Here is a 15,175-nt window from a genome sequence, read left to right as displayed (position 1 = left end):
TGTTGACTGATGCCTATTTTGTACCCAAACCAAACTAAAAGAATCATAGAAACCAAGTGAAGAAACTAGTAGTTGCAGGTCAACAAGGTTGGTAAAAGTAATGATCAAACTTTTGTATTAGGTATGAAACTAGACTGATCTAGAGGTAAGCTTATCTACTTAAGTGTCTTTGTTGAGTGTGCAAGAGAATAAGCATGGTGTGTGTCAGAGAGTTGTTAGTTTCTTTTGATTATAAGTATGTATGAAAAACAATGTTGTATCGACAGAGAAAATATGATTGAAGTTTAAAAGAAAGAAGTTTCTCTTACTCTCTGTTCTTATCTCAGAAATTAAACAATCTACAAAGTTCAACATGGTATCAAAGCAATACTGATCACTGGAACGACAACATGGCTCAAGAAGTCGGAAGAAAAAAGCTGGTGACCAGGAGGGACACGAAGCAAGAAAGAAGAAGCTCACCGGAGAGGGAGCTAAGAATGGCTGCAGAGACAGCAGAAGCAATGGAGAAAGAAAATCTTGTGTTCATTGCAAGACAAGAATTCAAGGAACCAAGTGAAGGAAACACTTGGCTAATCGACAGTGGGTGCACAAATCACATGACGGCAAACGAAAAACTCTTCACAAAAATCAATAGAAACTTCAAAGTTCCAATTCGAGTTGGAAATGGAGCTATGATGATGACTGAAGGAAAGTGAGAAATTGAGGTTGTGACGAGGAAAGGAAAAAGAGGCATTCAAGATGTTTTTCTTGTGCCTAAACTTGGCAAGAATCTGTTGAGTGTTCCCCAAATGATCACCAACGGATATCAAGTCACCTTCAAGAAAAACAAGTGCATCATTCACGATCGTGTAGGAAAGAAAATGGAGGAAGTAGAGATGGTGAACAAGAGCTTTCACCTGAAGTGGCTCTCGAATGAAGAAACAGCAATGGTGGCTAAAGCTGAATCAACAGAGTTATGGCACAGACGCCTTGGACATACAGGACACTCAAATCTGAAGATCATGCAGTCAAAAGAAATGGTGACTGGCTTACCCAAGTTCAATGTGGAAGAAGGAAAGTGTGAAAGCTGCATCCTGAGCAAACACCGTCGTGACTCGTTTCCAACAGAATCAGAAACAAGAGCCAAAGACAAGCTTGAACTCATTCACAGTGATGTGTGTGGGCCGATGCAGAACGCATCTATCAATGGCAGCAGGTACATACTTACTTTCATTGACGATGCTACAAGAATGGTTTGGGTCTACTTCCTGAAAGCAAAATCGGAGGTATTTCAAACCTTCAAAAGATTCAAGAATCTCGTCGAAAACAATGCAAATTGCAGAATCAAGAAGCTAAGAACAGACAGAGGAACAGAGTATCTTTCTAGAGAATTTACAGAATTCCTAGAAAGAAATGGCATTGAGAGGCAACTCACTGCACCATACTCTCCGCAGCAAAATGGAGTCTCAGAAAGAAGAAACAGGACTTTAGTGGAAATGGCGAGAGCTATGATCAAAGCAAAAGACCTACCGCTAAAGTTTTGGGCTGAAGCTGTTCATGTTGCAGCTTATGCTCAAAATCGAACACCAACAAGAACGCTGAAGAACAAGACACCTCTGGAAGCCTGGAATGACTCAAAACCATCTGTAAGTCATATGAAAGTTTTCGGGAGTATATGCTATGTTGACATACCTGATGAGAAGAGGAAGAAATGGGATGACAAGTCAAAAGGAGCTATATTTGTTGGATACAGTTCAAAAACAAAAGGGTACAGAGTGTATCTACTAAAGGAGAACAAGATCGATATCTCCAGAGACGTCATCTTCGATGAAGACAGTAAATGGGATTGGGAAAAGAAGGAAGTGATCAAACACTATGAGATTTCACCTGAACCAAAAGAAGATCAGCAAGCTGATGAGCCAAACTCGAGAGACAATGAAGCCAGAGGGAGAAGGAATGTTCTACCAAGTCCCTTAAATCTGAATCGTGACAGTCCTGGAGGCAGTTCAAGTCCACCAAACAGAAAGACTAGATCAATTGATGACATTCTTCTCTCTGCTCCATACGCTGATGTTGAGTACTCTGGATTCATGGAAAGCTGCTACACAAGCTCTGAAGAACCTGCATTATTCGAAGAAGCTACAAAACACAAAGAATGGATACAAGCAATGGAAGAGGAGATAAACATGATTGAGAAGAACAAAACATGGGAACTGGTCAAGAGACCGATGAACAAGAACGTGGTGGGAGTCAAATGGATATTCAGGCTAAAAACTGATGCAGAAGGGAATGTGGTGAAGCACAAAGCACGGTTAGTGGCTAAAGGATTTACCCAACAACATGGGGTTGATTATTTGGAAACCTTCGCTCCAGTTTCTAGACATGAAACCATCAGAGTAATTCTTGCTGTTGCTGCTCAGAGAAAATGGAAATTGTTTCAGCTTGATGTCAAATCTGCGTTCTTGAATGGCACACTGGAAGAGGAGATATATGCTGAACAACCAATCGGATTTGTGGAAGAAGGGAAAGAAGATCATGTTGTCCGTCTGCACAAGGCACTCTATGGACTGAAGCAGGCTCCGAGGGCCTGGTACAGTCGGATCGATGAATTCTTCACAAGAGAAAACTTCAAGAGAAGTGAAAACGATCATGCTTTGTACACAAGAGAAAATCAAGGAAAGCTGCTGGTAGTGTGCATATATGTAGATGATCTCATTGTGANGGTTAGTGGCTAAAGGATTTACCCAACAACATGGGGTTGATTATTTGGAAACCTTCGCTCCAGTTTCTAGACATGAAACCATCAGAGTAATTCTTGCTGTTGCTGCTCAGAGAAAATGGAAATTGTTTCAGCTTGATGTCAAATCTGCGTTCTTGAATGGCACACTGGAAGAGGAGATATATGCTGAACAACCAATCGGATTTGTGGAAGAAGGGAAAGAAGATCATGTTCTCCGTCTGCACAAGGCACTCTATGGACTGAAGCAGGCTCCGAGGGCCTGGTACAGTCGGATCGATGAATTCTTCACAAGAGAAAACTTCAAGAGAAGTGAAAACGATCATGCTTTGTACACAAGAGAAAATCAAGGAAAGCTGCTGGTAGTGTGCATATATGTAGATGATCTCATTGTGACAGGAGACGATCAAGACATGGTGGAAGAATTCAAAGTGGCAATGAAGAATGAGTTTGAGATGTCTGACTTGGGGTTACTAAACTACTTCCTTGGAATGGAAATCACTCAGAGTGATGAAGGAATCTTCTTGTCTCAAGAATGTTATTCAAAGAAGCTACTCAAGAAATTCAACATGGAAGACTGCAAGATCATGAGCACTCCGCTGATGCCTCAAGGAAAAGATCTGGAAAAGGAAGAAGAAGTTCTGACTGATTCAAAGATTTACAGAAGTCTGGTGGGAGGGTTGCTCTATCTAACAGCTACCAGACCGGACGTGATGTTCTCTGCATCGTATCTATCAAGGTATCTCAAAGAACCTAAAGCCAAACATCTCAAAGAAGCAAAGAGAGTCCTCAGATACATAAAGGGGACGATTGATATGGGAATGAGATTCATTGCAACTGCGGAACCAAAGTTGATAGGTTATTCGGACAGTGATTGGAGAGGTTGTAGAGAAGACCTGAAATCGACTACAGGTTATTGCTTTAGCCTTGGTTCAGCAATGTTCTCATGGCAAACAAGCAAACAAAACATGATTGCTCAGTCTACTGCAGAGGCAGAATACATGGCGCTGTGTGAAGCAACAAATCAATCAGTATGGTTAAGGCGATTACTAGAAGAGCTAAAATTCACAACTCAAGAGGGAGTCCCTATCTACTGTGATAGTCAGTCAGCGATTGCCATAGGAAAGAATCCGGTTCAGCATAGAAGGACCAAACACATTCAGATCAAGTATCATGTCGTCAGAGAATCAGAGAGGAATGGAGATATCAAACTGGGATATTGCAAAAGCGAAGAACAGCTAGCAGACATCTTTACCAAAGCATTGGGAAGACAGAACTTTGAAAGGATTCGAGACAAGCTTGGTTTGAGTAACAAAATGGCAAGAGGGAGTGTTGACTGATGCCTATTTTGTACCCAAACCAAACTAAAAGAATCAGAGAAACCAAGTGAAGAAACTAGTAGTTGCAGGTCAACAAGGTTGGTAAAAGTAATGATCAAACTTTTGTATTAGGTATGAAACTAGACTGGTCTAGAGGTAAGCTTATCTACTTAAGTGTCTTTGCTGAGTGTTCAAGAGAATAAGCATGGTGTGTGTCAGAGAGCTGTTAGTTTCTTTTGATTATAAGTATGTATGAAAAACAATGTTGTATCGACAGAGAAAATATGATTGAAGTTTAAAAGAAAGAAGTTTCTCTTACTCTCTGTTCTTATCTCAGAAATTAAACAATCTACAAAGTTCAACAAAGTACCAGAAAAGCACCGAGCTTTTGATCCGCAAGCTTCCGTTCCAGAGACTGGTCCGTTAGATCGCTCAAGATTTCAAAACGGATCTGAGGTTTCAGAGCAGTGCTGTCGCGACTCTCCAGGAAGCAGCTGAGGCTTACTTGGTTGGTTTGTTCTTGAGGGGTGACATTGCACATATAACGTAGTGTAGATATCGTTTAAACATAGGACGTGTTGTGTGGGATATGTGCTACGTTACGTACTTCTATATGTCATTCCTTGTAAAGATTTTTCAAGACTTCTTTTTTGTTTATGTTTATGAAACTGTTCATAATTTTAGTTTTGTCAAGGTAAACAACATAAGTAACAATGATAAGGACGATTTTATCAAATCATCTTTCATCTTCTTCTTTTACAATAACATTGTTTTATAGCTGTTTCCTGTTTATTTTCTAAAAAGATAAAAATAAAGGTCTTTTTGGTCAACATCGTCTGAACAAATTGAACTTTGGCTCCCACATTTCCGAAGAGATAGAGAAAGCATATCAGGCAGGGTAGATCAAGTGGTTCAAACAGTTCAAACAGAATAAAAATAAATTAAATATTTGGCTATTTAAATGCAGATCAAGGGTAAACAGCATCAAAAAAGCTGTAGACCAGATTTGCATGTATTTCTCTTGCATTTACCACAAAAAAACAAAAAAAATATGAACTGCACACAGTTCATCTGTATTAACTTTTAAAAGTAAAAGTTTTTTAAATGGTAACTTAATAATAGGAGAACTACATTAAAGGGTGATCTGTTATTTTTCTGTCCTCCCATTCAAAGCTAGAAAAGTACTCAAATCAAAGAACTGCACAACGTGCTCCTCATCTCTTTAGAAACGGGACGCAGTCTTCTAGTCCTCCTCTTTTTCTCATTAGGTGAAAGCATCCAATCAAGTGAAGACACGTCTATTACACTTTTCAAGACGAGCACGCGCCTTTGAAATATCCAGTCGTGTGTTGGCCACGATTAACTTAAGTCGGTATCAATAGTGAACGGTCAGAATCTTTCGAAACGTTACTTGTTCTAAAGATCTACGGCTCTTCTACGTAGATGAACCTAAAGCCTCACAATTACAAATATGCACACGTAGCTAATCCTCTGTGTCTCTATATATATTTATATTTATATCTCCCTAAATCGTCAATTTTGGCTAATTTCGGGTTATTAAAAATTAACTATCTCCTGAAAATATAAATACTTGAATAATTTTTTTTAGTCATTTTCAGATTTCTCCGAGGAAAAAAAAAAATGGCGTCAGGTTTGATCGGGAGATTAGTTGGAACGAAGCCGTCGAGGTTAACAACGGCGGCGAGGTTAATCCCGGCGAGATGGACTTCTACAGGAGCGGAGGCGGAAACAAAAGCTTCGTCTGGCGGCGGAAGAGAATCGAAATTGAAGAATTTTCAGATCTATCGATGGAACCCAGATAACCCAGGGAAGCCAGAGCTTCAAAACTACCAGATCGATCTCAAGGATTGTGGTCCAATGGTGTTAGATGCGTTGATTAAGATCAAAAACGAGATGGATCCATCTCTCACGTTCCGTAGATCGTGCCGTGAAGGTATCTGTGGTTCTTGTGCTATGAACATTGATGGATGTAACGGACTTGCTTGTTTAACGAAAATTCAAGATGGAGCATCGGAGACGACGATTACGCCGTTGCCTCATATGTTTGTGATTAAGGATTTGGTTGTGGATATGACCAATTTTTATAATCAGTATAAGAGTATTGAGCCTTGGTTGAAGAGGAAGACTCCTCCGTCTGTTCCTGGGAAAGAGATTTTGCAGAGTAAGAAGGATAGAGCTAAGCTTGATGGGATGTATGAGTGTATCCTCTGTGCTTGTTGTAGCACTTCTTGTCCTAGTTACTGGTGGAACCCCGAGTCTTACCTTGGCCCTGCTGCTTTGCTGCATGCTAATAGGTAAGTGAAAGATTGATAGAATTGTTAATTGTTTGGTAGATAAGTTTGGTTTTGTAGGACTTAGAACCTTCAATCTTGGAATTTGCTTTTGGAAAGATTCGTATATCTTGTTGTTAGCTGCATTGATTTCACTTATGGTGCTTCATTCAAGTCTGTTTTGCTGTTTTTGTGTTAGAATCTGATTTTGGAATTTGCATGGATGATTGGGAAGATTTGTATATCTTGTTGTTAGCTGCATTGATTACACAAATATGTGGTTCATTCAAGTCTTTTTTTGCTGTCTTAGGTGAAATCGCATTTTCAATGTTTTGGTTTGGGAAGCTGATTGATTCTAACCGGGTGATTTAGATAAAGTTTTAATATTTGGATGTGTTTGTTAACAAGAGACTTGTTTGATATGTGTTCAGGTGGATAAGCGACAGTCGTGATGAGTACACTAAGGAAAGACTTGAGGCTATTGATGATGAGTTCAAGCTTTACCGTTGCCATACGATCTTGAATTGTGCTCGTGCCTGTCCAAAGGGTTTGAACCCAGGCAAACAGATCACACACATCAAGCAACTTCAGCGTTGAATCAGCGAAGTTTGTGTGCGGTACTCAGTTGGGAAACTCATCACCCTTTAACGTTTGAAGCTAATAATCTTCACAAAACCTTCAGATTTTTCAATTCATTATTGTATTGCTGTTGCCAAATATTAGCGTTTCTAAAATCTCTTGAGCAAGTCATCCCAAGTAGATGGGGTTTTGTGGCTGTATCTTGCTGAAAAAACCTCCTTTTAAGTAATAAAACTCAAGGAAACTTAAACCACATCTACTTATCATCTACTCTTTTGTGTTCCATCTGCATTGGCTTTGTATAAAAACATTTCACGTACTTGTGTCCCTTCCTTGTCAGCACATGAACACAACGTGATATATTATCATAGTGCCTTACTCTTAGTAAAGATCACACAATAACCAATTTGGTTGTTCAAATTCCTTGACTGCATAAGTATAACTTCAAGTACTGAGTACTGACACAAAGAAAGAAAGATGACACGGACAACACTAGCTCTGTTCTTTGTTTCTTTGGTCATTATTGGTAGGGCAACAACTGTTATTGCTCCAGCAACCGAACAGTTTCAGTTCTTCCCGAGTTCTCAGGAACATGAGGAGTCTCTGTTTTTTACTGTAGAAGGTACATAGCTTTAAAGAAAGCTCTTATATAGAAAAAAACAAAGAAGTTTTACATGCATTTTGTTGTTGTTTTTCATGCGCAGGCTGCAACAACGATTGCGAAACATCTTGCTGTGACTGCAACATAGAGAAACAGCCTCCGGTCTGTGTTCAGTGTTGCCGAGTTTGAGAGCCTTTGAGATGCATAATATTCATGTATATGTGACAAAGAATATGTATAGAGATTTAAAATACAAGTCAGTATATAAAATTGTGCTTATATTAGTGAAAGAGATCTCAAGACTCAATCTACGGATTGTTAAAACTTAAAACCAACAGAATTTTTGCAATCTGTTCATCGACTAAAATTATGAAGTATGAACACATCAAAAAATATCAAAGAATGAAACCGATTTAAAAAATGCTAGCTGAATTCCTCGCGAAACGACGACGTAATACAAAACACCTCTGTCTCACTCAGAGTCTTTGAAATCACGACATATCATTACAACACGTCATCTTTGACACGTATCAAAAATTGTCCACTTGTGCAATCCCTCAACGCTGAGAAAATCTTTCTGATTGGTTGTTCAACATACGACACGGATCGCATAGACACAAATAATATTAACCGTTGATAAGAAAAGTGATCTAACGGACGAGAACAAAAGACTTCGTCTCTTCCATTAGTATAAAAACACATCTCAACCTCACTCTTTGTAAATCAATCAATCAAACACAAAGTCTCTCAAAAACCATTAAAGCTTTAATTTTTCATTTCTCAAGAACTCGCAAATGGCCAGAACCAAGCAGACCGCTAGAAAGTCCACCGGAGGAAAAGCTCCAAGGAAGCAACTCGCGACGAAGGCGGCGAGGAAATCAGCTCCGGCCACCGGAGGAGTGAAGAAGCCTCACAGATTCCGTCCCGGAACAGTGGCGTTGAGAGAGATCAGGAAATACCAGAAAAGCACAGAGCTTTTGATCCGCAAGCTTCCGTTCCAGAGACTAGTTCGTGAGATCGCTCAAGATTTCAAGACGGATCTGAGGTTTCAGAGCAGTGCAGTCGCGGCTCTCCAGGAAGCAGCTGAAGCTTACTTGGTTGGTTTGTTTGAGGATACTAACCTTTGTGCAATTCACGCTAAGAGGGTTACGATCATGCCTAAGGATATCCAACTCGCAAGGAGGATTAGGGGTGAGAGGGCTTAAGAAGATGAAGAAGAAGTCTAGATCCAGTTTTTTTTTCTCTGTTTGTACTCCTTTGTTCAGAAGTGTCTTCCATGTGTTCGATGAAATGCCAAAATGAATATTTAATCTAGTTTACCTTTTTATCTTTTGCAATTTTATGAGAACAAATCTTTAATTCGACTTGGTAACTCTAATTCTGATGAGAAGTTTGCAAATAAAAAAAGTTGTTTGTCATTGAAACGTAAGCCCCGTTCAGTTAGTCCGATAAGGACCAGGTGAATAACTGTCGTAATACGAACGGCCATGATATCATCGGCGGAGAGAAGCTCCACACACGCGTCTCAGCTTTTATATCTCTCCACCTTATGACTCTCTCGTTACCGAGGCCGCATCTCTGCGGATAAGTGGCCCGGGGACTTTCCTGGGTCGGAACTTAGACAAGCCCAGGTGACCCATTCACTTCGTCCAATGACAATTGTTACTCTTTCTCATTTGTACAACTATGTATACTGACTTGAGATAGTTCACGTAACCGATGTGGGATATTTAGCGAGTTCTAAGTTCTGTATAAAACTAAGCTGATATGTTTGTTTTATTGAAAGGTAAGAAGAATTAGACTAATTAGATTGATGGGTTGAGCCTAGCCTGTGCTATAGTGCAACGCACAGACGACTCATAAGAATCCAGATAGCGAGCTATCTTTGTGGACTCAAGTATCACATGAGTCGATGACTCAAGTATCAGATATTAAACTGATAAGAACAGATACTAGACTTGATCTTAGCCAGAAGGCCGAGAAAGGTATGAATTAGAGTTTGGCTCGACCTCTCTTTATATACTTGAAAATAAAACGACTTATGTTAGCTAGCTAAACGATGTGGGACAAAAATACTAAAGTAATAATGTCAAAATCTCAAATTTTACATTCATGTTCTGTCATTGCAAGATAAAGAGGTATTGAATTATTTAATAACTTGCACGTTATCTATAACAACAACTCATTGACTTGATCCACAAACTACTCCTGTTGTGTTGGATGTTACGTTTTTGACTCCATTAAAGAGCTCTTCTTCTTCTTGGCTTATATATCATTCAAGCTAACTTCCAATTCCAAAAACTCTTTTTCTTCCTTTTTTTCGGTGAAATATTGACGGTGGAGATGAGACGACAAGGTCGGCAACATGGTCTAGTCAGAGGTTACCGGATTCTTCCACCACCGCTTAACACAAGACCGGTCAACTCTTTGACTTCACCTCAAACCTCTGAGTTATTTACCGAATCGCCATCTAAACCAACCAAAGCTCACCGGAAAGTGTTGCCTGGCCAGGTGCATTGGGTGAGATCAAACGACATTGCTTCATCAAGCTACAAACTGCTGACGTGGAGGGTCAAGACTGTCCCCGGATCCGATCCTGTTTTGAATCTCCCTGGTTTCTTGGATCCTCATAACTGTGAAGACAATGTAGTAGAAGGAGATGAAGCTGGAGTACTTGAAACGGTGAAGACAGAGAGTAATGGAGATAAAAGTGATAAAGAAGAAAATGGTGGGTCTCTTGATTATGGTGAAAGTATGAGTTTTTACGATGTGGGGATGATGATGACGGAACATGTGTTAGAAGATGACGATGAAGAAGAAGATGGTTGGTGTTTGGTCTAATGATGTCTCCCTCACGTGGATCAGCTTTTTTCCTTTTTTCTTTTGTGAATGTTCATTTGATTACTTTAACATTATCTTTTAAGTAAAGTTGGTAGCTTTACCAATTTCAAGATTAAGATCAGATCATATCAAGAAACTAGAGATGTGTTCTTTCATTACATAGTAATAAGACAGATAACAAAGATTCAAAGAGAACAAAACAAAGGAAGCTATTTCCAGTTTTTTTTCTTTTCTTTCTATTGCACTCAGACTCTTTTCCAAACTGATGAACATAATCGGTGCCATCTACGTAACGAAAATGTTGCGGTTTTATCACTAAAAGCTTGATCGAAACCATCGAGTATGTGACTCGAAAATCGATCTTTTTTATTCCTCCCATCAGCCTTTTGCAGACTGTGTAAACGTTTTCCAAAGCAGTGTGTTCTTTAAGCTTTCTTTCACCTTTCTTATGATTATTCTCTTACAGTCTTTGCCTTCAAACAAAGACACATAAACTGCTTCTTCTTCTTCTCCGTCTTTCTCTGCGCGAAAAGAAAGCAACCGAGAAATGAGAAACCATCTTCTTTTGATGTCCACATGAGATTTGAATAGACAACAACAAAAATAGCCTTACCTTATTACTGCTTTGATTCTGATCTTGAGTTTTAGCATTACCCTTAAAACAGCTGTTGGTATAACAAACAAACAACATATAATCAAAACCAGGACAAACAAATCAATCTAAAGCAAGAAAGAAAACACACAGAGTCTGACTTACCTTAAGAGACTAAATCTCTGGCGGTGAACCGGTTTTTCTTGTATCTGAGTTATCGGTCTTTCGCTGCATTTTGTGTTACATAAACATAACAATCAGATAAAATAGACTGTTATATCTCCAGACCAAATATGTGAAATCACAAACTGTTACCTTCTTTTCTCTGTTACAGAGATCTCATCTAAAGATTTGTGAGGGATAGTTTTCTCTAGAGACAATCTAAACACAGGTCTGTTCTTTGTAATCGATTTCCTCTGCTTCTCCTTTTCACCAACAGACCAATCCTCGTTCAACAACTCTTCCTCTTGCTTCTTAACCTCCTTATCATCATCATCATCATCACCAACCACGGGCTTGTTATCCGAAACAACACCATCATCAATCTGAAAACTGTTTCTTTCGGGTCCTTCTTCATCATCATCATCATCATTAACCTCTTCTAGCTGATACTTGATCACCGGAGGAGGAGGAGGAGGAGGCTGTGTTTCCAAAGTATGAAGCAAAACCTCAGCAGGGGTGACCGTCGGCTGTTCTTCAGTTGCAGCTTTCTTGGCTTCGGCTATTCTCTTGTAATGAGCTTCAAAGAAAGCTTTCTTCTGTGCAACGGATCCAGGACGAGAGTACTTCTCAGCTTCTTCAACATACTTCTTATGTGAAAAGCTTGACCATTTCCCCCATTCAAGATTCTCTGTCATAAACTTCCCAAATGAAATCGATTGGCTTAACGCATGTAGCGTATTGTCCTGCAAACAAATCCAATACACACACACACACACAACAAACAACAACAAACAAATCAGAAAAAAAGCTTTGAGATTTCAAATCCAAAATTTAAAAACTTTTATTTAACAAATTCAATAACGTTTCTTTGTGCATCAATCATTCGTTTACTGTATTTATTAGAAACAACAACAAAAAATGGAAACTTTATATTCAATTTTCCGGGAAAATTGTTACCAAAATTTTTTTTTCCGGGAAAATCCGAGAAAATTTCCATTAAGAGGAAAAATATTCTAAAAAAGAAATATAACTAAAAGGTCAAATTTTTCTTCGTGGGTATTCATAAAAAACGTATAAACAGCCCAGTTTCCGTCAAATTTTCCCGGAAAATTATCGTTACGAGTCACAAAATTTTTTTCCGAGAACAACGAAAAAAAAAGCGTAAGAACAAAGGAAAAAAAAAAGAAGAAAAAACGAACCTCATGAGAATCGTTACGGGTAATAGGAGCAGCAAACGAATAAGAATGAACCAGAACTGCAGATTCACCCATTTCTCAACCTCAATACCAAATTTTCACTAATGGAAAAATGAAAAAAAAAGAAGCTTTTTTCTAACTCAGCTCGGAGAATACAATTTTTTTTTTTTTTTTTTTTTTTNTCTGGAGAGTATATTTCTCGTCAACCTAACGTCTATTGAAATTCAAAATTTGAAAGAAAATAGTTTCTGTGTTGTGTCGTCGTTGAAAGAAACTGAGATTTTTTTCTCTCTCTTCAAAGAAGAAGAAGAAAGCTTAAAGAGAGACACAAGTATATGTATGTGGTGGGGAAAGGTCCTGAAGAATATATTTAGATCTGGGTCCCATGAACTAGGAGATGGAAGAAGAAGATAAAATCAAACTCATTTATTATTTTGATAATATTTGAGGATGGGAATGAAAATTATACTACTAAAACTGCATAAGAAATGGATATGATTTGTATGATGTTGGTATTGTAGTTTGTTGAGAATTGAAGCGAAAGGGTAAATAAAAGTTTTGAATTTTTTATTTCTTGTAGGGAAGAAAAAAAACTGAGAAATTCTGGAAACTCGGTCTTCGGAACCGATTTATGAGTTCTTTATTATTTTTTAAAAAACTTATGAAACGTTTGTTTTTATTTTAAGCTATATTTGGAATGGTATTTAATTTAAAGAATAATTAAAGGAATAAAATTAAGTTAATTGCTTTTTATGTTTAGAAAAACATTTTAAATCTAGATTTTCTTGTGAATGTGAATGAAAACGTTACTTGTGTGTTGTGTGTTTTGTACTTTGTAATGGAGGACATATTATTAGAATAAATGTCATTAAAACAATATATACCTTTACAGATTTATTTTCGTCAGCCGATTTTATTTTTAAAAAATATATAGTAGTATATGGAAAGTAAATACAGTGATAAAGTGGCCTATCCAAACGTAATGAAAATGAAGAGATTTTATTACATCATCAATTTTTTTTTTGTTATCATATATTTTAATTACCTGACCAAATTAACGTTGAACGTTTTTTTTTGAATTTATATTAATATCAAACACCAAATTTCTAGTCAATTTTTGTATTACTAAAAAATGGAAAATTAGGACAATTTTATTAGGGGTGGGCATTTAAATCGAACCGAACCGAACCGAACCAACAGAACTTAAATCGACCCAAACCAAACCCAATCCTAGATTCCAGCTATTTGGTTATGTTATTTCTCAATCCAAATGGTTCAGTTCGGTTCGGTTTAAAACTGAACCGAACCAATAACCTAATGTGTTTTTTAATTAGTTAATAATATTATTAAAATTATAAATATGTGATCATACCTATGACCACTTGCATTTAGTTTTTATTTTACTTTATTTTAATTTTTCTAATAAAATTAACTAAATATAAATTTAGATTTAAATATGTTTAATATTAGGTTTTTAATTTTAATTTTCTAGGTTTTCTAATTTATCTGATTAATTAACTATTATAAAACCATAATCAATTTTATTTTATTACATAAATTGATTTTTAAACCGAATTAAAACCGAACCAAACTAAAACCAAACCAAACCAAACTGAACCAAATATAAACCGACCCGAACATAAACCAAACCAAACTAACTTCAGTTGAATTTGGTTAAAGTTTTACAAAAACCGAATAACCGAACTGAACCAAACCCAAACTAAACCCGAACTTAAAACGAAATACCCATCCCTAAATTTTATGGTTATCTATTTCTTTATTGGTATCTGATTAAAAATGCTTTGGATAAAGTGATTTAAAATGGTTGTTTCCAAGAAGATTTATTTTTCAACGATTTTTGTATTTCGTCGAGGAAAAATGAAGACTTCACATTCACAAGTATTTTAGTTATTTCATATTGTATTAAAAAATTTAGAAGAAAAAAAATCGCTAATTAACCTAAAACAATAACAATACTGTATTTTCAAAGGGAAAAAATGAATTTCATTTGCTTTTCCGAAAAATGCTGTAAGAAAATTGTTATGATTATGAAAATTTTATTCAATAATTCGATGCATACGCAAAAGCAATTAAAATTGTAATTATTTCATTTTTTTTTTCATTGGTGAGTTTGGTGGTAATAAGTAGATGGAGTATGAGGTATCAACGTTGGTGTGTATAACCGATTATTAGAGTATTTTGTAACATACACAATAAAACAGATTTAAATTGTAAGTAGTCTGTCTCTTCGGAGTTAGTAGTACCATACATTACAATTCAACCATCACAGAAAGGTACGCTATTCCTTCCGAGTTCTTACTTATTAAAAATATAACAGAAATACATTAAATATTATGCGTTGACAAAAAATGTAATTATATGCAAATTATGTATTATCTTAAGGTTATGTATGTAGAAAATGTCTGATAGCTCAAATATTATAATCTTTCACATACGAAAACGATTTGATGAGATGACAATGAACTTTTGAGTTTTGAAATCGAAAGCAAAATATATACTATTACATTACCGTTTGATGCACACTTTCAATATTAATATTAATATTACTAGGATATTTGTTTTACTTTAATAAAATACTTATATTGCTAAGGAGACTTCAAGATTAAACAAAGTTCTTATTGCTATTTAAATAATTTAGTTTATTAGTCGTTTTTGCAGAATATTCGTGGTTTTGTAATCACGCCTAGTAGTGAGTGTGGCTTTTACGGTCCGAATGTGTCGCACGTGCAACGGACCCGGAACACATGTGATGTGTGATGCTAAAACTCCATTTGTTATTTTCATGCATGATGCATGTACTGGTATGCTATTTTTTGTTCTTCCACTATTTGTTTGTTAATTTCTTTTACATTGGTTA

At 36.9% G+C, this 15,175-nt stretch overlaps 5 protein-coding genes across 5 annotated transcripts; 3 read left to right on the top strand and 2 right to left on the bottom strand.

The window, feature by feature from the left end:
• On the top strand, positions 5,590-7,175 carry LOC104710562 (succinate dehydrogenase [ubiquinone] iron-sulfur subunit 1, mitochondrial). Its single transcript, XM_010427187.2, has 2 exons — positions 5,590-6,350; positions 6,758-7,175. The coding sequence occupies exons 1-2, from the start codon at positions 5,677-5,679 to the stop codon at positions 6,921-6,923; spliced, it is 840 nt and encodes a 279-aa protein (XP_010425489.1). The 5' UTR covers positions 5,590-5,676; the 3' UTR covers positions 6,924-7,175.
• On the top strand, positions 8,220-8,828 carry LOC104710561 (histone H3.2). The gene has a single exon (XM_010427186.2). The coding sequence runs from the start codon at positions 8,301-8,303 to the stop codon at positions 8,709-8,711; it is 411 nt and encodes a 136-aa protein (XP_010425488.1). The 5' UTR covers positions 8,220-8,300; the 3' UTR covers positions 8,712-8,828.
• Positions 8,905-9,150, bottom strand: LOC109126646. The gene is given in 2 exon segments (XM_019230399.1): positions 8,905-9,041; positions 9,044-9,150. Coding segments are annotated over 2 exon segments (198 nt in total). The 5' UTR covers positions 9,147-9,150; the 3' UTR covers positions 8,905-8,946.
• Positions 9,583-10,386, top strand: LOC104710560. The gene has a single exon (XM_010427185.2). It carries the CDS (start codon positions 9,850-9,852, stop codon positions 10,345-10,347), a length of 498 nt encoding a protein of 165 aa, XP_010425487.1. The 5' UTR covers positions 9,583-9,849; the 3' UTR covers positions 10,348-10,386.
• On the bottom strand, positions 10,476-12,706 carry LOC104710559 (transcriptional regulator ATRX homolog). The gene is made up of 5 exons (XM_010427184.2): positions 12,301-12,706; positions 11,255-11,844; positions 11,105-11,167; positions 10,961-11,012; positions 10,476-10,868 (listed from the first exon to the last, which is right to left on the bottom strand). Exons 1-5 carry the CDS (start codon positions 12,370-12,372, stop codon positions 10,800-10,802), a joined length of 846 nt encoding a protein of 281 aa, XP_010425486.1. The 5' UTR covers positions 12,373-12,706; the 3' UTR covers positions 10,476-10,799.

Source organism: Camelina sativa, chromosome 9 (genome assembly GCF_000633955.1).
Source record: "Camelina sativa cultivar DH55 chromosome 9, Cs, whole genome shotgun sequence".
NCBI lineage: Eukaryota > Viridiplantae > Streptophyta > Magnoliopsida > Brassicales > Brassicaceae > Camelina > Camelina sativa.
The sequence above is the reverse complement of the archived record's forward strand: the minus strand, read 5'-3'. Positions and strand labels throughout refer to the sequence as shown.

Coding starts and splice junctions, on each gene's coding strand:
- LOC104710562 (XM_010427187.2), top strand. CDS start 5,677: ATGGCGTCAGGTTTGATCGGGAGATTAGTTGGAACGAAGCCGTCGAGG. Junction 6,351..6,757: donor GCTTTGCTGCATGCTAATAG/GTAAGTGAAAGA, acceptor ATATGTGTTCAG/GTGGATAAGCGACAGTCGTG.
- LOC104710561 (XM_010427186.2), top strand. CDS start 8,301: ATGGCCAGAACCAAGCAGACCGCTAGAAAGTCCACCGGAGGAAAAGCT.
- LOC104710560 (XM_010427185.2), top strand. CDS start 9,850: ATGAGACGACAAGGTCGGCAACATGGTCTAGTCAGAGGTTACCGGATT.
- LOC104710559 (XM_010427184.2), bottom strand. CDS start 12,372: ATGGGTGAATCTGCAGTTCTGGTTCATTCTTATTCGTTTGCTGCTCCT. Junction 11,168..11,254: donor TCTGTAACAGAGAAAAGAAG/GTAACAGTTTGT, acceptor CACAAAATGCAG/CGAAAGACCGATAACTCAGA. Junction 10,869..10,960: donor AGAATCAAAGCAGTAATAAG/GTAAGGCTATTT, acceptor CTTTTCGCGCAG/AGAAAGACGGAGAAGAAGAA.